This window comes from Cygnus olor, chromosome 2, assembly GCF_009769625.2.
Source record: "Cygnus olor isolate bCygOlo1 chromosome 2, bCygOlo1.pri.v2, whole genome shotgun sequence".
Classification (NCBI taxonomy): Eukaryota; Metazoa; Chordata; class Aves; order Anseriformes; family Anatidae; genus Cygnus; species Cygnus olor.
In genome coordinates, this window is record NC_049170.1 from 91,983,444 (window position 1) to 92,005,652 (window position 22,209).

General features: G+C 42.1%; 2 protein-coding genes across 5 annotated transcripts in view; both read right to left on the minus strand.

Annotated features, from left to right (window-relative positions):
* Positions 1 to 22,209, minus strand: part of MOCOS (molybdenum cofactor sulfurase) — a 233,051-nt gene that overhangs the window by 122,380 nt on the left and 88,462 nt on the right. For all 3 annotated transcript variants that reach the window (XM_040549017.1, XM_040549018.1, XM_040549019.1), the window contains one exon: positions 20,150 to 20,788. In XM_040549017.1, coding sequence (XP_040404951.1) covers positions 20,150 to 20,788 — 639 coding nt within the window. The remainder of the gene's footprint in view (positions 1 to 20,149; positions 20,789 to 22,209) is intronic.
* On the minus strand, positions 16,105 to 17,676 carry LOC121065891. Of its 2 annotated transcripts, none has more exons than XM_040549021.1 (2): positions 16,816 to 17,676; positions 16,105 to 16,563 (listed from the first exon to the last, which is right to left on the minus strand). In XM_040549021.1, exons 1-2 carry the CDS (start codon positions 17,122 to 17,124, stop codon positions 16,297 to 16,299), a joined length of 576 nt encoding a protein of 191 aa, XP_040404955.1. In that variant the 5' UTR covers positions 17,125 to 17,676; the 3' UTR covers positions 16,105 to 16,296. The 2 variants fall into 2 exon arrangements, with proteins under 2 accessions (XP_040404955.1, XP_040404954.1); XM_040549020.1 differs by having other exon boundaries at positions 16,105 to 16,689; positions 16,816 to 17,675.

Here is a 22,209-nt window from a genome sequence, read left to right on the forward strand (position 1 = left end):
ATGCACACTGGCACAATCGTAATTCACACTGCAAATACACAGCATTCTCTAAAGCTTTTCTTAAGAGTCAAGTATAATCAGGGGATTGTAAAACAAAACCAAAAAAAAACAATGAAGAGAAAACAGAAAAATGAGTCAACGTTTCACTGGGATAATCTTACTAAGAAGATCATAAAATCGTAATTTAAAGAAAGGCCCCCAAAACTGTCACTAGTATTTAGTCTGAATGTCAACATTTTCTACCAATGCAGGGTTTCTGCAAACAGGATTATTATTGATGCATCTCATATATGCCAAGAAGGTCTTATTCTCTTAGGATGCTGCTATAAGGCAAGGCTAAAAGGGAAAAGACAAAGTTTGAACTTTTCAGTCATAAAGAAATTCTCATTTTAAATGGTAATCAAATTGCCAGGGTGAGAAGGATTCAAGGTTTTATCACTTCATTGACTGTATTTTCCCTGCAATCAGGGAATTAATTGAAATAAAAACACTACAATACAATGTTGGAAATAGTACAAGGTAACACTGTCTTCTTGGATTGGACCAGAGACTGGAAGAAGACCCAGCAGGGACCTGAGCCTCCAAACCAATTTGTGTTTGTCTAGGTAGGTACATTATTAAACAAATAGAGAAAACAACAGACACAAAGCCTCACTGAATTTTAGTTGCCTGAGGTTGCAGAATCAAGTTCAGCTTTGAGTGCAAGATGCTGTCTAAAAATCAATCATTAATCTAGACACTGTTCACTTACACTGGGTATACAAAAATTAAAAAAAAAAATCATTTTTAAAATGATACTGGTGACTGTACGTCCTTTTTCCTATTTGCTTTTAGGATTACAGTTCATTCAAAGGTACATTATACATATATATATGTACATATACACACATATATATACACATATATATACACATTATATATATGTTCATCTTACTTTCCTCCTGCTCAGTTTAGCTTAATGTCACACAACGACTGTCAGGAAAGTCTCTTTATTTTTTCCTTTTTTTTTTCCTGCAAACTGAAACAGATGCCAAAGATATTTTCCCCTATGGAAATCAGACAAATGGTACTGTCATTGCTTTCTTTTTTTCCTGGAGATTTGTAATGCATATAGTAATTATTTCACCATGGGATGTCAAATCACTGTGGTATATGAAGCCACAAAGTCTCTGTTGTAATTGATAAGTATATGTTCCAGTGCAAATGAAGTTATACTATGCTTTGTTTTAAATTGAAGAACTGAATTTCATCGCTACCATAAGGCTATTCCCTAGAAAATACACTTTGTTAGAATTCTGTTTTCAGCTTAAGGAGAAGTGGACAAGAAGCAGAAGGCAGTGTCTGGCTGTTTATTTATTTTCATGGGAGAACCAGCCAAAGCTGCCTGATTTAATGGTGTCTAAACCTTGTAATGCAAGTTCTATAAAGAGAGGTAGATTTCCCAACTGTAGCAGTCAGACCAGTAAATTAGGTTACTGCAGCTGATGAGCCTTGCCTCACCTCTATTTTCAGCCTGTCGTGACTACAACAGCTCCACCGTCTTCTGAGTCCCAGGGGAAAGAGTTTGGCTGAACACCTGGGGTTACAGCGCCAGGCACAACCTGGACCATAGGAGCAGGCTTAAAACTGCTACTCCTCTGGCTTGTAAAAAGAAAGCAGGTGGGTTCAGTGTCTGTGTTTTGGCCTCCTTCCTAAATGATAACTTTGAATTAGAGATCTTGTGATGTATTTAGGTTTTCAATGGAAACTGTACTGGCATGAGAAGAGTGTAAATAATATTATCCTATTAACACTCTGAAAAAGCAGTGTGTGACTGGTAATTTATCAATGTGAAACGAAGTGATCGATCAGCTATTATTACAGAAAGAGGTAAGGTTCCCATTATTTATTCTAAGGACAGTACTGCTCAAAGACTTGTTGAATTACAAGGAGCCCTAAAACAGCCATGCCAGTACAAGTTTACTGGGTTGATATGCTGATGCTTTCTGTACCATCGAGTCCTTCCAGTGCTTTCTAAACTTAGTCTGTAACTGGAATCAATACGCACCTCAGTACAGTCCAAAAAAGAGGTGAAGAGGCGGAGCAGCTTCTACTTTTATTTTCTGTAGAGTGAAGTCTGCAGAGACGCTGACACAGCGGTGGTGGCTCATTCACGCAGAATCAAAAAATCGGTCTATCACCAAGCACGGGGTCCAATGTCCCTGTTACTTCAGATCTTAACTACAGACTGCTATTTTAAGAAGGTGCCAAGGAAGAAAGACAGATTAAGGGAAAAAATACTCATCATGCAATATGTTGCATCCATACTTGTGGTTTATTGTTTGGTCAGTAATTCCACAAAAAAGCTCACTAGTGACCTACACTTGTTCCTGGTTGTGTGTATATGGTTTTCCTTTTTGTGCACATCATCTGCACCTTAGAAATGCATTGACAGTATCATTTGTGGACATAAATACAGTGAGAGAATACTACTCTTCCTCCTCCCCCTTCAGGACACCCACACAAAAGCAAATTTGACAGACTTGTCAAGTGTTTTCACACCTTTTCAACATGTCACTACAGATTAAAAAGTATCCGAATGAACCCCACACGGTATTTAACTTATGTCTGGGCATTCCTTGTTAAGTTCCTTGTGTACCTGAGAAAAAAAAGTTTCAGAAATCTTAAATTAATGGATTATTAATCCTTAATTGGAGAAAGCAGCAGAGATAAGAAAAGTTTACTTAAAGAAGATGTTCTGCTGAGAATTCTTACGATCATATAAATTTTTAACATTCCTGAAGCCATTGAAATAGCTGAAGGTAGATCTCGTTGGCTGTTAAAACTGCTTCATTAACTACAAAATGATCTCTTCCCCCCTTTAGCTCATAATTTAAATAAACCAGACTAGGATAAGAAATCTTCCTTTATCTTTGACTCACAGTTCTGATTGCCAAGCATTTGTGCTCATCAGGCAGGAAGGGAGATTAAGTGTGAACTTAATCAGTACTCCCTGCATGACAGAAGCATGTGTTAATTTACATTTTCTTGCACATGGAGATCTGAAATAAAACCCATATTTGCTATATTTTAAACGCAGTTATAGTATAAAGTTGATTTGTCGAATAACCTGAATTCCTGGAAACTTCATATAGTTAATCTTAAGAAGCAGAACATCCACTCAGGTGTGTACACTATCACACTCAGGATTTGGTGGCATTGTTAATAGCATGCATGTATTAGAGAAACATTTAGAGAACACGAAACTAATATATCTTATATTTAAATTCCTATACGTATTTCATATAAATGTAAACTGCGGATGTGCTCATACCATGGACACTAGCTTCAGATACTTTATTCTGTGATAGAAAGATTTACAGTAAATATTTAGGATGTCTGCTACAAATTGGCACACCAACCATTTAGAAGACCATTCTCTTTTAATAAGAGCTGCATAGCACACAGTTTGATTCACATTTTGTACAGCAGCTGAACACATACAAATGTCTTCTTTGGTGGAGTTCAAGTTTTACATCAGTTCCATTAATAATGTTTCCCTGTGCTCTGTTGTGAACTTACATAAGCAACACAGTTAAAGAACACAAACAAGAAAATCATGAAGGTGCTAAACCTTCTTGGTAATACAATCATGTTATTCAGATAAAATTGGCATCATTATATTCTATTACTTAACACGTTTTGCAGGCCAAGTCCTTTATAAAGGTCTGGCTGAAAGTTAGCCACATCACATTTAATCCTCACTAAAATTTAAAACTGCACCTTGCATCTGTGTGTGCAAAGCTCATTGTAAAGCTCAGTAACAGAGAGCGGGAAGAGTTACTGCTGCAAGGAGTTGTTACATCTAGAATTTATATTTCCAGGCCGTCAAAGCTTGCAGGCAGGAATATTTCCTTAGTTATCTGTCTACTGGTAAATCAGCCATGATTCCTTGCTTATGTGCCTCCTTATATACATTCACATACACCAAAACCCTAATTCTTCAGAAAGTGTCAGCCAAAGGGCATGTTCCTGCTTCTTTTTGTTGATCTAATTTAATCATCACATTCATTAAATGCCAGGAGTGTAATTCTTATGAACAATGAGGGGGGCAGTTTTCCTGCTCATCCTCAATTCAGTACCAATCTGTCTAGGAAAATCAACTAGAAATGTCTAGATAGAGAATCGATGAGAATTCATGTATTTTAAAATCGCTTTAAATGATTAAAAGGAATTAAATTTGGCATATGGAATGTAATCAGAGGTTTCCTGTTGAGTCCAACAGGAGATGAATTGGGCCATGAGGCCCCTACACAGCAGTTTTGTCACTCTCATCCCATTGTGCTCATGCTATTCTCATTTATTGCATCACGTTTCTGAAAGCCTGCAAATGCTCTTCCTAAGATTTTAGCACAACAGAGTACAACCTCTCCAGGGCTAAACGTGTTGTGCCAGCAAAGGGCTGTAATAAAGCAGGCAGAAAAACTCAGAAATTTGAAATCTTGAAAGCTATGGTAATACAGGAATGAGAAAATGTTTTGACCTTGCAAACACTGCAGCAGCTTTAGTATGAAAGTATTAGTAAATATAGAAAATTTTGATGCTAACTGTAAAAATTTGACTATATATTAAACTTACCCAAAATACAACTTAGATTTAAATTAAAGGACAATTAGGAAGTTTCAACCAGATAATCCATTTTGACTGAAAGATGTCTGCTTTTTACATTAGGAAATCACCAAAAGTGATGCTTTCCCATGAAATATTTGCATTTCAGTGAAACAGCAGTCAAACTTTCAACCAATGGCTTTAATAACACTTCCCGGAAGGAGCAAGATGTCAAACTTGAGAGAGGTTCTTGTACCTTCAGATAATAATTTTAAAAGGAACTAAAACATGCCACTATTTGTGGTGTACTTAATACCTTCAGAAAGACAGCCATGTGTTTTCAGCATGTAATCTAGAAAGTAAAACAGCATCCAAAAATCTGATGTCTAGCTAAGGAGATTAAGGGTAGGAATCACTGTCAAACAACACTCCTACTCTGTTATCCAATTTGGTTCTGCAGAATGAGATTTTCCACACATGGAGAACAAACTAAGATGAAAATATAATAAAATAACTGTGAGCAAATGGCTGATCTCAGATGACAAACAGTATTTTCAAAAGGCAGATTTTTTATGTGACATCTACAAACCTCCAGGAACATCCAGGTCATTCAGAAAACCCTTTATACCCAATGGAAAGCAAGGTGCTTTTCAGGATGTCCACCTAATCCAACAATACTGAAACAAATTCAGAAATAACAGTGAATGGATAAATATGAGGGGATTGTTTTGAACCCAAATTTGCAATATCCAAGACAGACAGACAGAACCACAAAGAAATTATTTTTTTCTTTTGTTTTGTTGACAAATATATAATACATATGCTGTATATACAATGTACAGCATCCTTACCATCTTACACAAACCAAGTTCTAATTCAGACCGCTGCTGGACCCAAAATGCTAATGTCTCACTGAGTTACTGGTGCTTTCTAAATTATGCTGGCATTCAAATCAGTATGAAATCTATTTCTGCAGGAGAAAGAGCAGTCTCATGTGTAAACATCAGATGTGTAAAACCTTATTTTGAAAGATTTCTGTCACCCAGGAATATGATTTGAACTTAACCAGAACCGAGTAGTCAAGATGACACTATAAAAAGGTTACCAAACCATTATCAGTAAAAGATGATTAGACATAACTTAGTGTCCACGTATTGGTATTCCACAGTGAAGGATTATATTTTTATATGCATATACACGCCTTGTTGAATTTAAGAAAAGCTCATCTAAGGTTTATTTTATCTTTTAACTTATGTTTCTCAAGACAAACACAGAAAATCTAATGCTAGCAGTGACTCTGGATCTTTATTTTGAAACGCTATCTCAGCTAACACATTACAACAAAATATAGGAAAAATTTAGCTATACAACAAACAAGACATAAACATAATCTGACATGAACAATATCCTGCTTTAATACTGATGAGGACTTAAAAGCAGCTGCACTCATTTGTATGACAGCAGAAGAGCTAAAAAAAAAAAAAAAAAAAAAAAGCTTCCACAGTATGGGTTAACTGGGTTGCTGTTACCAGTAATTTATTGTTTTGTTCAAAAAGACAGACCATGCTAAATCTGTCACTGACAAAAACGGAGTGCCATTTTTCCTCATGTAAACTAGCCTTATATTAAATACATTGAGACCTATCAAGACACTTCTAATTTAGGCCAAAGTGAGTGATAACGATTGTTAGATTCGTACTAACCACTTCCTAGCAGTGGATGTTATGAAGAAAATCTGTGCAATTTATATTGCTGAACTTACAAACTGTTGGCATCAGCAGCAGTCCAAAAAGAAAAAAAAAAGCCATTTCAGACTGCTACCTGAAGACATAACTGCAAAATGTCTGCCATAAAGGATGAAGTAGGAGATACAATCCACTCAGTGTAAGTACTTTCCCAGCTGTAACTTTAAAACTTTTTATCATAAAAATTCACCAAAAATAAAGCTATTACAATCATCTGACACAGCTATTAAGCCATAGCAGATGCTATTTGATAATATAAATGCCTAGATGTGGAAAAAGTAGATTATAATAATGCTAGAGAATCCCTCTGAATTTTTTAATTGAACACGAACAGACTGAAATGTGACAGCCAAGTGTTTGATCAAATTTGAGTATTTCCTGTGTCAGTAAATGTTTAGACGTGAAAGTCAAGAAAAACTCTAAAACCTTTTTTTCCTCAAGAGCATCAATATTTTCCTTTTTCTTATGAATTAGGTCTATTTGAGAATCCTGTAGATGTTTCTTTCACAGGTTCCCAAGAGCACAACTGCCAGATGCACTCTTGCATACATTTGACTAGTAAGAAGATGAAAAAAAAAAAAATCCACATGCTTGCTTATGCAATCTTCAAATACTAACCTGAATGAGCTCATCTAAACATTTCAGCTGCTCTGGCTTTATATAGCTCTTTTCCCACACTAGGAAGTCAGTGACTACTAAACTTTATAAAAAGGTAGCTCTCTGTAGCTTAATTATAAATAAAATATAAAATAATATGGATACCACATAAGAAGTCACATAATCTGAGTCATTAAATTTAAGACTGTTTTCTGAGTCTTCTGCTATTAACAGGCAATCCTTTATGGGCATTTCAGCTCGCTCTCTTGTATTCCAACTCTATTTAGACTGCAAAGATATATATCCTCTTAAATGACAAGACTTGTCTCTGATGCTACTGACAAAACTAAGTTTGATTTTCAAGAACAACTTTCAAAAAAGAGTTTAGAAGCACAATTCAGAATGGAAGGAAGACACTGAACTGAAAAAGAAAAAAGGCAGTGAAGGTGAGAATCTCTTGAAACTTTATATATATGGTTTTCACATGTATATATGAACATATGTCTCAGTCTTAAAACTTCATATATATGGTTTTCACTTTTATATATGAACATATGTTTCAGTCTCCTTCAGTGGAAAATTTATGATTGGTTCATGGATCTTGAGGAGTCCATACACAACATACTGAAAACCACTGATTTTTAACACCTACTTCCAGAAAAGAGCAAATGAAAGGAAGCAAGAATGGTTAACATCAACTCGTGACACTACAGTGCATTTGTAGGTTACAGTGGAAGAGAAGCTTCTTCATTTTTGATCAGGCATTTCCTAATATAAGCTTAGCATCAGTTTCTATTAGAGGAAAATGCTTATTCACTGTATAACGATTGTTTGCATTGAGGACAAAACCTTAGAAGAAACAACCTAGCCCTATCCCATTTTGGAAGAATTCAATTTGGATTGCATTCGGCCAACATTTTTAATTATCAGCCACTTCACCTCCCTTTGCCTCCTTCCCACCAAAAGAAAACAACCAAAACCCACACAGGTTGTAGAGAGATAAGATGAGCTATAAAGGGAGTATTTTGAGTTTTGTTTCCAGAAAGATAAACACACAAATACAAGCCCTGCAATTAGCATAAACCTATTTGACAAACCACAAGCTGAAGTCTGTGTCACTATTCAGAGGAGTTTCTGGTCTAGAGATGGACTTAAACACAAATTGTTGAAGCTGAGATGGTTTGAAGTGCAGGAGTTTATGCTGAGGGAAAATCAGCACCAGTTCATGCCGGGCTCCTTTCCATCGTTCCAGGTGTGCAGCCACAAGACCCTCAAGGGCCTTGGGTCTCTGGGGAGGTGCCCAGGGCCTGACATGGTCCCAGCCTCCTTGCCATACCTGGCAAGCAAGGGATCCATAAGGGATCCAGCTTTATCAGCACATGAGGAACTAGGCTTCATCTTCATAGCCGTGAGCAGGAAAGCTTGCCAGCCCCAGCTCCATGCTGGACTCCTGGCTGTCTCTGTGGTGGGAAGCACAGGGGGCCCGAGCAGCATGGCAGCCGTACACACTAATATACTTCAGGTCAGACTTATTTACTTCCCAAAACAGAAAGGCCGTATTTCCAGAACTCCCCTGCTCAGTGCTATGGATTCATGAGGAAAAGCCCTTTACTAGGCGGCTCCATAGCCCTGCCCAAGGGAGAACCCTGCCATGGGCCCTGGGCCTCCAGGAGCAGATGCCCCTCCCCAGCTGCCACCCTCCCTCACCACACCAAGGCTTGGGGTGGCCACCTGTGCAGACACATAGTTTCAAACATTCCTCCTTTTTTGGCGTCTCCATTCTACTTTTTTTTATTATTTTTATAACAGCTCCTGCCTTTCTCCCTGCTCATAACACCTTTTTTTTTTTTTTTTTTTTTAATGAAACGGAAAAACTAAACCTCTTGTCACGGCCATTTCCTACACTCACGACTTCCTTACCACTTTTACTCTGCTTTCACCATTTAGTCTAAGAGATTTCTGAAGTGGGGCACACTCCTTTGGGCTTGAGAACATATCCAGCATGGTGGCATCTGAGACTTGGTACTGGAAACTTCAGATATTTTGAGCATGGAAATAAACAGTAGGAATTTGCAAACTAACATAAACCTAAACATACTCTAGCAAGTTATAGCTCAGTTTATATTAACTACACTGGGATGTAAGAAGGGACAGACAAAAAATTTTAGTCAATAGCTGAAAAGTGGAGCGTTGAGGAGAGGGCTGGAGGCTGGCAGATGCTGTCAGCAAAGAATTACAGGTATTTTAAAATGCCACTCTTTCCTGAAACCTTCAGGTATTCTACTTTGAAATTGTTAATCAGGAAAAAAAAGGGGGGGAGAGGAGAGGAAGGAGGATGTGAGGAGGATTCATCCTTTCTGGAGAGGAGTAGCTGCATGTCCCACATGGGGCCAGGCGTGCAGCCAGGGGGGGCTCCCACCTGCGCTCAGAGCTTTCAGGCCACCTCAGGCTGCACTCTGCAAACTGAGATTCAAATGACTCTAAAGGAACGAAAAAAATTTCAGTAACCAACTCGGAACAATATCAGCATCATTGTAAAAACACTTAAAACATACACACAGATGCCAGAGGATTTGGAGCATGTAAAAAGTAGGTTAAAATAACATTAAATATCTAAATTGACCCCCTGACACTAGTTACAGCTCTTCAGTAAATCTGCCTTAACTTGTGCTTTTGTCTCTAAGACTTCAGGAGTCAAACAAAGAGCATTATACTAATTACACGCTATACCGTGGAGTATTTACAGCATTTCCTGCTCCTGAGAACTGCCTGAGGTAGCAAAAGCTTTAATTCTGCCATTTTGAAGTAAATCAATGCCTTAACATTATCTGAACGGGACTTGCATGTTGTAAATATCATCTGGGTCAAAAAGCCAGTCTCACCCTTTCACATGCTAATATCAAGTACACAGTACAAATGGTAACAGAAAAAAAAAAGTGATTCTTATGCTGAACAAGTTAACACTGTTTTTCCTCATAAATCAAACAGGTTAATCAATCACACACGTAAAATCTGCAAAGCACAAGAAAAACACTACACAATAAATTTATCACCAGAAAATGCTATACAATCCCAATATCTGGTTCTACAAATTTATAAAGCTTCTCAAAGACTTAGGGCAAAGGTTCGACTCTAAATTTGATTCTAAGAAATCCCTGGGGTGAAACTGTATCACGACAACTTGCTCACTGCAGTGATTGCCAATAGGCATCCTAGCTCAGGCAGGATTTGTGCTGTATTTGATCAAAGTACAGTCTAAATTTCTTTGCATTTATGTTTTTTATCATTATTTTTTTGCTGAACATTGCTAAAAAGCATGCAAGATCTACCATACCCCCACCCAAAAGCAACATCTCCCACTCATACATCCCCTACTGCAGATTGCAGCCTAGCACAAAGACACTACAGTGTGACTAAACTTAATATCTTCCTGAGAGGCAATGTAAATTGCCTGGCATGAATATCTCTGGCACTGTGGCTACAATACATTGAGGACCTGAGCTGGTTTGAATAAAAGTAGCTTGGACATCTGTAACTGCACACTGCAATAATCACAAACATTTAGACATTAGACACAGAATATCCTGAGTTGGAAGGGACCCACATGGATCATCGAGTCCAACGCTGATGCCTGTCTTTTCTGCTTGTTCCTAGTACTTACAGCTCTGAGCCCTATACACGATCCACTTCAGAATGGGATTTCCCAGCTGTACACCAGGAAACACTGAGAATGAAAACACAACTCAAGTCTTATTTCTCCCCAGGACTTAGTGAAGAGCTTACTCACGAAAGCGCCACCTTCTGTGGCTCTGGACTCTGTAAAATACGGTCACTTGAAAAGCAAAGTGGCAGGTGATTCATTTTCTTCCAAAATCTCCACTGGAAAAGCCTGGTGGTTACAACTGACTGTACTCCAGGAGGTATCTGTCTGAGCCTCTGCAGGAATCAAAGAGGCATTGAACTGGGGTTTTTGGAAGACCTTAACCACCAATCTTCTCCATCTGTGTAGCTAAAAAGAAACGTCACCAGGTGCTCAGCCAAAAGTTCAAGAATAAAGGCTGTCTTGAAAACTGACGGGTTTTTAAGGCAAGAAGTTGAAAATATAAATAAAGACATCTGAAGGGTGTACAATTGAAAAGAGGTGGGGCTGACTGATGGCGGGCCAGAAAGTCACTGACAGTTGTATTTTCTCTCCAAAGTGTTACCTACATTGCTGCTTCTCTCTTTGGGTGGCTGGTTCCTAATCCAAGTTCACAAACATGTTTTTACATGTTTGGTTGAACTCTACAAGCATTTATCAAAGGCACTACTTGCAGTTTATGCTGGATTCATCAATCTAAGGTGCATACCATGGCGAATCAAGAACAAAAGTGATCCCCAAAGGATTACTTTTGTCTCACCAATTTATAATTTTCAATTTATTCCGGTTGTGTTGAGATTTTGGGCAATGAAGCAAGCTTCATTACTGAAAAAAAAAATCACCTAGAGTATTAGACTGCAAAATGACATATGAATGCCTCCTCTATGGTGGGATTTAGAAACAGAAACTTGCAATAAAACTAAACTTCAACCAGAAAGACCAACTTTTCACCAAGGGACTCTAGAGCTGTTCCACAACCACCATCCAGCCGCAGGGCATTGTCTCTAATTCTTCACAAACAAAAACCAACCGCATCAAGAAAAAAAGAAACCTTTGCTGCTGCTCTGGTTAAGTACACTGCAGCATAGACTACAAAAGTGTGGGTGGTGCTCTGGGGCTGTCAAATCATCCAAACAACAGAGACAAGAACCACTTGAACTGGTCAGGGACAAAGTCACGCCATCTGGATTTTCAAAGATGTTGAAAATGCGTTTGGGAATGAAAAACACACAACAGCTAACATGCTGGTTGACTACGGTGCAGATATCCAATTTACAGACAAAACAACAGTGCCTTTTCACTTAGTCATAAATTCCAGAATGATCTGATTTCTGAATAGCACTCCCAGATACAAAAGAAAAATAGGGCAGATGATGAATATTTTATCGCTGAATTCTTGCTATATATAATCATATTATTTTATTATCTCATGCTGCGCAGAAAAAAACATGGGAAATGAGGCTAGATTTGTGAATGATAATAATAATTTGTCAAGCTGTTTGATACAAGGATGAAAATACAATAAACATGATTTTAAAAGTTGAGATAGGAAGACTGGTTACTGCCATGAAATGGGAAAATATGGAAGTGATTTAAGGGCATTAAAGGAATCTAAGAAAGTCTGTGATAGAATAATTTATTTAGCAAAACCAACAAAATAAAGTACCAATAACACCAGCAAAAGCTGTATCCATTAAGACAAAAGATAACAATTTTGACAGTCCTGGGAAGGAAAAATGGCCATAAATAAGGTAACAGTAGCTTTGGCCATGGTGGCCTGGTATTTCATCTGAAGTGTAGAAGTTCTGTTCTTAATTGCTTTATCTCTGTGTATTTTATTATTAAGAACATACTTTAAAAACATAACAAAGCAAAAACTCATAACCTCTGAATGGAAAAAAAAAAAAAGTGAAATGAAATAGCCTGGAGAACACTGATTGAGATTTTCAATGCTGTTGTTTTTAATGTTTTCAGGGAAGGGTTCTCCTCATTCCTCAACTATCTTTGAAAACTTCAGGCCTTTGTAGGCAGGACTTTAAGTCTCCATAGTTCACAAGGGACTATAGACAGAATCAATAATGCTCTAAACATGAACCTTTAAAAATTAGTTTTTCAAATAAAAAGCAAAGGAGTAGATGAGGACAAAAGTAAATATTTATCAATGTATGAGTCAAACTGAGTGACACTTCGGAGTCTAACAGGAACAAGCATCACACATCTGGGTCCAGGTGTCAGATTTGATTATTTCAGTTAGGTTCTCTCATACCAAGATTAGACACTCTGCACCCTGCCTGAGAAATCAAATTGGATGAATTACCTTGTTTATAACCCTGCAGTAGAAAAAGATTAAAGCAGGCCTTTCTTCCGATCCAGTAACAAAAGAGCCCTTGAAAACAGTGGGCCTTGAAAACAGTGGGCGCCGCAAATACCAGAAAGACTTGTAATTAGTCAAACTCTTAAAACTCTTGAAAAAGATAACAGAGACGGAGCTCCCTGAAGGTTCCTACATACCTTTCCCCCTTTAATTAAAAAAAAAAAAAGTATAAAAGAAGAATTGAGATCTAACACACATTTCAGGTATTTTTATCTGCTATGCAATGTCAGGAGTCATGTGTCAGTTACCTCTAGAAAAGCTACTCAGAAATTAAAGCCTCCCCAGGTCAAATTAAAGCAGGTTTTCTCCTTGGCTTGCAGGTTTTGCAAGGGTACCACTGGATCCCATGATTTCTGTGCCCTTTCATCCTGACTTCCAATGAGTAATCCTGCTGCACTTCAAAGCCTTGTTGGCTTGAAAAAAAACACCAAAGCAGAGCTCAGAACAATAATGCTTCCTTGTCGTTTTTATTTCTTCCTTGTTGTTTTTATTTCTAAATTAATGGATTAACTGACTGTTCACCATACCAATGTCCATTTCAGAAATATGGCTTCATACTGCAAGAGAGCCAGGCTAATGGTGGCGCAGGCTATTGGTGGTGCAGAGTCTGGCTGGAGACCTGTGACTAGCGGCGTTCCCCAGGGGTCGGTGCTGGGTCCGGTTTTGTTCAACATCTTCATCGATGACCTTGATGAAGGAATAGTGTCTACCCTCAGCAAGTACACCGATGACACAAAGCTGGGAGGAGTGGCTGACACGCCAGAAGGTTCTGCCGCCATTCAGCGAGACGTGGACCAGCTGGAGAGATGGGCAGGAATAAACTAAATGAGGTTTAATAAGAGCAAGTGTAGAGTCCTGCACCTGGGAAGGAACAACTGGATGTATCAGTACAGGCTGGGGGACGACCTGCTGGAGAGAAACTCTGAGGAGAAGGACCTGGGGGTCCTGGTGGACGACAGGTTGACCATGAGCCAGCAGCGTGCCCTCGTGGGCAAGAGGGCCAATGGGATCCTGGCATGGGCAACGGCTACAAGGGGCCAATGGCCACAAGATAGAGCACAGGAAGTTCCGCACCAGCATGCGAAAGACCTTCTTCGCAGTGAGGGTGACAGAGCACTGGAACAGGCTGCCTAGGGAGGTTGTGGAGTCTTCCTCTCTGGAGATATTCAAGGCACGTCTGGATGCCTACCTGGGCAGCCTGCTCTAAGGAACACGCTTTGGCAGGGGGGTTGGACCCAATGATCTTTCGAGGTCCCTTCCAACCCCTTCCATTCTGTGATTCTGTGATTCCCCTTGAGGGTGCTGAATAGGGTGGTAAACAGGGCTTGGCAGGCATGGGCCAGGCCCCGGCAGTGATTCATGTCTCTCTGGAATTGCAAAGGTGACGGCATTTTTTTTTTTTTAATATTTTTATTTTTTTCCAGGATTTTGCACTTATCCAGGGGCGAAGTTCCAAAATATTGGAGGTGCCCACTGTCCTAGGTACTTGCCCATATCCTCCGTCACACCCTGCTACTCATAACTATCCTGCCTTGGGGCAGATATATGGGTAGTTTTCTTAAATAGCTGTTTAACTATAAATGAAACCTGAAACACATTCAGGAAACATAGCAACAGGAAAACGCAGGTTTGAACATCCAAAGGATATTCAAAATTCTCCAGGGCTATTGTGGCAAGCGTGAAAGAGGAACATGAAGGAGAAAGGAAAGGTGAAGGAGAGGGGGACAGTATTCCCCCCCTTATTACCCCTATAGATTGGCTCCCTGAGGACAAAAGGTAGACAGTGTAGTTATTAATGGAAAGATGGTTCCTGAAGTACGGAGGTGACAGCAATGTGGAATACAAACGCCGCATTAGTCTCACGACTGGTCATTCTATCATATCGTAGGCCAGTGTTGCACAGTACAGTAAAATGATAACTGTTAACCAGCCCACAGAAGCGATCAACAGCATGACAGGGAACGTAGACAGCAACTAAGGATTCTATAACACCACTCTGAAAACACACACAACAGCGCCTGAAGAAAATAAATCAACATTTTGACCAGCAATATTAAACTAATGTAATGCTTTTAACAAACTTGGCCAGAACTCTCATTAAAACAACTCTTCGTGCCCAGTCTTGGGAAACAAAAAGCAGTGTTGGGGTAGAACTGGGCAGGCAGCTAAGCACTGAGTAGCTGTTCACTCAATCCATTGCCCCCCAGCTCCAACAGTGGGATGGGAGAGAGTAAAAAAAGTAACATTTTGAGGGTCGAGATACAGACAGTTTGATAGGACAGAAAAGGAAGGGAGAATAATATTAACAATGAAAAAAGAAAAAAAAGAAAATACAAAGCAAGTGATGCCCAATGCAATGGTTCACCTCCTGCAGACCGACGCCCAGCCAGACCCCAAGCAGCGGCCCCACCTCCCTGGCCAACTCCCCCCATATTTATTGCTCAGCACAATGCCGTATGGTCCGGAATATTCCTTTGGCCAGTCTGGGTCACCAGTCCAGGCTCTGCCCCCTCCCAGCTCCTGCGGCACCCCCAGCCTCCTCGCTGGCAGGGCAGCGTGAGAAGCCAAAAAGCCCTTGGCTCTGGCTACGCGCTGCCCTGCCACAACTAAACCATCGGGGTGGGATCAGCAATATTGTCACCCCAAATCCAAAACACAGCACGCAGTCTGTCCGCACGCAGTCCCCAAAGTGCCAAATAGGAGAGGAGAGCATTTTTACCAGGTGGTGGTGGTGGTTTCAACGTTTTATTGCTTCCTGACCACTCCTGGGAAGAGCTCCTCATGAAGCATCTCAAAGGGACCTCAACGCTGAACCTCAGCACTCCCTTCCTGGCAGACCTGAAGCCTTTTGCTTCTCCAGAGGAACTGCTGCCCCTCTCACTTCTTTGCTCAGTCTGCTGCTATGCTTTGGGCACTGCCACGGAGGCTCTGGCTGCATCTTCAAGCACCCACTGTTTGGGCTTCTCAGCCCCAGACTGAGACACCTCCCAGCATCCCCCCTCCCCAAGCCCATGCTGGTCCTCTGAGGGACTCCTCCTGTGACACCAGTAGAGCAGCCAGGTCCCCTCCTCCCCTCTCCCTTAGGGCTCCATGAAGAAGAGATGCCACTTCTTCAAGTGGCACGGGGGATGGGAAAGAAGAGCTCACACAAGCCTCAACAATTATCAAAAGAACTATTTATTTACACAATGTCTTACAGGCAAGCCTGCAAGACATCCAGTCTGGTGGTTCTGCCCAAGTTAGTGGTGGGCGCGGAGGCTACGCCGTGCGTAGGGAGCTGTCCGGGCACTCCTGCGATGCTCTTGCCGGGCTCTGACGGTGGACACCAAAGACATGCCAGGGTAGCTCCATGCTTATTCTCTCAGCGGTGGACCCACTTCCATGGGTTCTTCCACATCTCGTGGTGGATCCACCTCCATGGGTTCTTGCTCATCTCGTGGTGGATCCACCTCCATGGGCTCCTCCCTGGTGGCTGGCAGATGGACATGCCTGTGTCCCTGGTTGTTGGCAGGACGACTGGCGGGCTGTGGTCCCACACCATTCTTTGTCCAAACGACATGCTGGGGCCTCGCGTTGGTCGCTGCTGGCTTCAGAGCCGCGCTCTGCGTTCCGCTGGTCACATGGACTCTGGCCATCGCCGTCTTGCCAGAATAGCCATTCGTCGTCCCGGTCTGCTTTGGTTGATGCTGGGGCCTCGCACTGCTCCCTGATGGCTTCACAGCCGCGCTCTGCGTTCCGCTGGTCACATGGACTCTGGCCATCGCCGTCTTGCCAGAATAGCCATTCGTCGTCCCGGTCTGCTTTGGTTGATGCTGGGGCCTCGCACTGCTCCCTGATGGCTTCACAGCCGCGCTCTGCGTTCCGCTGGTCACATGAACGCTGGCCATCGCTTTTGTGAGTAAGCTGATCTTCCTCCTCCTATTCCGTTTCTTCTTCTTACGACGCAGCCTCCTCCTTGGGCCTGAGAACAACACCAGTCTCCTCATTGCCGCACTCAGTGATGGGCAGCCACCCGTCTTCCTGCTCTGGCTCCTCTTGCTTCCGAGCATCCTTTGCGCTTGAAAGCCTCGAAGCCTCGCAAGTGGTGGGCCGGCTGCGAGGCTCCTGTATTTATAGGCCCCAGAAGGAAAGGCGCGGTGGTGGTGGCTGCTGTGACATAAGCAGGCCGCTGTGATGGCCATTGTGATGGTGGCCCACACCTGTAGCCAAACGTGGCCGTGTTGCCATGGGAAGGAGCTTGAGGCATCCCCCCTCCAGGCCCTAAGGACCTTGGGGGCCTCCAACACTCGCCCTCTGTTGCGCTGGCCCAGAGGAGGGCAAAGTTGCAAGAGAGGTTGAAAGGCAAAGAATTGTGCCCTGCTGAGAGACACGTTGGTACTACGCTAATCAGGAACTCCAAAAGCAGGCACTGGTTCGGAAGGCGTCGTGGTGGAAGCGGGCAGGCAGCTAAACCCCACAGAGCTGTTCACTCACTGCGCTGCCCTCCACCCCCCGCAGTGGGATAGGGGAGAGAATTGGGAAAAAAAAAGAAGATAAAAACTCAAGGGTTGAGATAAAGACAGTTTAATAGGACAGAAAGGGAAGGGAGAATAATAAAATTCATAATTAAAAAAAAAGTACAAAGCAAGTGATGCCCAATGCAATTGTTCACCTCCTGCTGACCGACGCCCAGCCAGACCCCAAGCAGCGGCCCCACCTCCCTGGCCAACTCCCCCCATATTTATTGCTCAGCACGATGCCGTATGGTCCGGAATATCCCTTTGGCCAGTCTGGGTCACCTGTCCGGGCTCTGTCCCCTCCCAGCTCCTGCGGCACCCCCAGCCCCCTCGCTGGCAGGGCAGCACAAGAAGCTGAAAAGCCCTTGGCTCTGGCTATGCGCTGCTCTGCCACAACTACACCATCAGTGTGGGATCAGCAATATTGTCACCCGAAATCCAAAACACAGCTCCACACTAGCCACCGTGAAGAAAATTACCTCTATCCCATCCGAAACCAGGACAAGATGCCACTTCTTTATGAGGGCTGGAGGATGGCACAGCAGGGCTCGAACAACCAGAAGGGGAGACGAGCCCGCACGCAGTCCCCAAAGTGCCAAATAGGAGAGGAGAGCATTTTTACCAGGTGGTGGTGGTGGTTTCAACGTTTTATTGCTTCCTGATCACTCCTGGGAAGAGCTCCTCATGAAGCATCTCAAAGGGACCTCAACGCTGAACCTCAGCACTCCCTTCCTGGCAGACCTGAAGCCTTTTGCTTCTCCAGAGGAACTGCTGCCCCTCTCACTTCTTTGCTCAGTCTGCTGCTATGCTTTGGGCACTGCCACGGAGGCTCTGGCTGCATCTTCAAGCACCCACTGTTTGGGCTTCTCAGCCCCAGACTGAGACACCTCCCAGCACCTGCTGGTTATTTAGATGTTCTTATTTGGATGGCTCGATTCTTGGGCACGTGAGCATCTACATGGCATACTTTTACAAAAAGGTTCTCCACCCCAGCAGCAGTATCTTGCCACAATGCAGCAGCCCAGATGGGTTTGCCTCTGCACTGCCAGTTGTTCTGCTTCCATTGCTGCCACCACCCCACACAGGGCATTTGCTACCATCCGTGAGTCAGTATAGAGACAGAGAACTGCCCACTTTTCTCTTTCGGCAATATCTAAAGCCAGCTGGATGGCTTTCACTTTGCAAATTGCCTCAATTCACCTCCTCCTTCATCAGTTTCTGCAACTTGTTGTATATTACTCCATACAGCAGCCTTCCACCTGTGACGCGTTCCCACAATACTGGCTGCCTTTGACTCCAGGTCATATGGAAAGTTCTAGTGTGTCTGGCAAGGCAGCACTCAGCGGTGGCATGACTTCGTCCCCAGACTGAGACACCTCCCAGTACCTGCTGGTTATCTAGATGTTCTTATTTGGATGGCTTAATTTAGAACTTCTTCGCAGTGAGGGTGACAGAGCACTGGAACAGGCTGCCAAGGGAGGTTGTGGAGTCTCCCTCTCTGGAGATAGTCAAGGCACATCTGGACGCCTACCTGGGCAGCCTGCTCTAAAGAACCCGCTTTGGCAGGGGGGTTGGACCCGTTGATCTTTCGAGGTTCCAACCCTTTCCATTCTGTGATTCTGTGATTGTGTAATGCAGCCAGTCAGTGCATTTAGCAGTCCAGAACTAAAACCCCTAAAGCAGCACTTAAAGCGTACAACTAGGAGAGCTGCACACACATGAAGCACCTTTAGGCATTATTACATATACGCTGAAAGGACACATTTACATCATGGGACATGCAGGACTTGTGCTGCTGAATACACATCCATAAACAAATGCTAGGCATGACTGGCTGTGTTTATCATTTCCCCTTTACACCTCCAGCCACTTCCAAGAACTATCATTCAATACTAAATGTTGATCTCAAGTCTTCCCTTTGTGCAGATGTATTGGATGTGGGACAGGAAGGAAGCCCCTTCACTGCATTTATGTAAGCTGGTGATGGCATGAGAGAGAGAGGGAGAGAGATCAAGTATCACTGAGAGGTATTTCAGTATATTAAGGGACTGGGGAAGTTTATCTATCGCCTTATATTTCCTTATGTATTTACGTTTGACCTCCATTAGGTGTCCTCTCTCTTCTGTGGGAGAGCTTCACAGCTTCTCCAGAATCTCAGTCCTCAAATAAGAGTGCAACAAATGTACGTCCTTGGTAATTCATCTTACTGTGTGTGATGCTTTGATAAAGCTTCTCCTGAGAGTAAAGCATGCCACCTTGCCAGTGAAATATACTGCCCTTTCTTTCTGCTTTCACCATGGATCATTATAGAGAGTGCCCTTACTTTCCATTTTCACTGGGGGTCACTAAAGAGAGTGATCAACCTTGGCCTGGCTGCTCCAGATGCACGGCTTCAAAACCAAATCAGGGTTCTGTTGAGGTACCATACTTACAAATTAAATAACGAGTGGAATAACCATTATGTCACCGGATGAACCCTTACATTTTTACTGGTTGTGACAAACTAGATAGGGGAAGAAAGTTGGTTATTTCAGATAACATCTTTCAGATATGAAAAAGAATACTATGAAGAAAAACATATGTGAAACATCTATCCAACTGCATAAAGCAGCACAGGTATCAGCCAAGTGCATGCACCGACACTAAGACATTTGTCTAAAGCCAACAGTATCAACAAAAAGACACCCTGTTTTTTAAAACAAAGACTTACCTTTCTGCCATGGATTTCTTTGGGAAGTAAAAATCCGCTCCTGCGAGGTACGCAGCTGCAGTTCCACCTCCGAAATAGGTTTTCCTCAAGAGGGGGGCAATCTGGTTGTTTACCAATAATGCTCCTAAACCAGTAGGAAATCCAAAGATTTTGTAGAATGAGATAGGGATAAAGTCAGCTTGGTGAACTCCCAAGTCTAATGGAGAACTGCTCACATACGAAGCTGCATCCAGAAGAACAAACCACTTCCCTGGTATTTTGATGGGGTAGAGTTTTCCAGATTTTATGTCCTGTATCCATGAAAGGGGATATTTGGTACCAGAAAAATTGCTCTGAGCTGGATAAGAGAAAAGATGAGGTGTCGTGCAGTTTTGTTCTTCAGCTGGTAACCAGTTTTTCTCAGATAACAATTCCTTTGCTTTTACAGGAACAGATAATACATTCATTGAGGCAGTTATCCCCCTCATACCCACCACTGACGTGTGGCTGTCAGTTAGGTAACAAAATCGACTACTGGGTTGCTTTGTGCCTTCAGGTATCCACGGGAATGCTTCCGCTACCAGTTTAAGTGCAGCTGTGCATCCAGATGTGAAAATGACAGTGTAATCTTCAGAAGTAGTGCAAAAATGTTGCAATATTCTGAAAAAGAAAAGAAAATAAAAGATCCTATTATTTTCAGAAATTTCTAGTTTATTACCACGTGTCCCATCTCTGAAAGTGTTCAAGGCCAGGCTGGATGGGGCCCTGGGCAACCTGATCCAGTGGGTGGCATCCCTGCCCATGGCAGGAGTTGGAACTAGATGATCTTGAAGGTTCCCTCCAACCCAAGCTGTTCTATGATTCTGACATATTCCCTATTTCCTCAGCTTAAATTCTTCTACTCTGACACCTAATTTAAACAGAAGTACATAGGTTTTGCCAGATAAACTTCAACAAGTGAAACCAGAATAATTCTGCCCACAGGAGACTTTTTCCAAAGCTGCAGTGAATGTGGCTGAGTTTTTAAGGACAGGAGCCAATCCTGCTTGGCTGTGAACATAGTGGCCAGTCCAGTCCCTCAATGGGATTGGAATTAAGCCTGCATATGACTAAAACGTACACCAACCTTGAAATAGACCAGATTTATCTGCACAGGATTAGTTTTTGGGTTTTCATTTGTTTGGTTGTTGTTTAGTTTACAAATTATCTGGAGCAGACAGAGTATCTTTCATTCATTCAAAAAAGAAAGAAAAAAAAAGATTCTGCTCACATACAGGGCATCCCAATTAAGGATCACAGGATTCAATAGGGAAATCTTAGCATACAGCTTTGCTCCTTGCTTGTAATATTACTAACAGAAACAGAAGACAGCAAGAAGCAACAGATTTATACACATAAGGCTGTAAACTCTGTCGTCTGCAGAGAAAGCCTAAACCAGAAGCAATGTAATGTCTTCCAATGAGTCAGACTAAGGAAACTTAACCGAGCCAGTTTCCTGAGGCACTTCTATACTATACACTTGCTGATGCCTAAACTATCTTTTGTGACCCACCAGCTGCTGGTACCCAGGCTATCTTGCACATCTCTTACAGTCTTACAGTGCACAAGACAGACTGCATCAGGTCTTTGCAGAGGTTGAGGAACAGCATGACTTCAGTCACTTTCCTTATATGACAGCCTGATGAACTTCTTCAGAATGAACTTTTATAAAAATTCTATTAACAGGAAATGTAACAACCATTTAGGAAGATTGGGTAGATTAAGCAGAACAAACAAAACTGAACCAGAGCATACATGTTGCTGCTCAGAGGTGCTGTCTGGCTTTCAAGAACGGTAAGTTGTTATAGGGTTTCTCAGTGCATCTCTCCTGCTGCAGAGCATTTCTGTGAACAACGTAAGGTATCAGTGCTCTCCAAGCAGCTGGTTCTCTGACCTGTGCAATTCCAAAGTACAGCCCAGCATTTGGGTAATCTATAAACCCTGGCCCTCAATGTGTATCATTAAAAGTTTGCATGTTTTATGTAACAGGAGATTCCCTTACTAGGACAGGCATTTAAATGTTGCATTTAAATGCAAGTTGT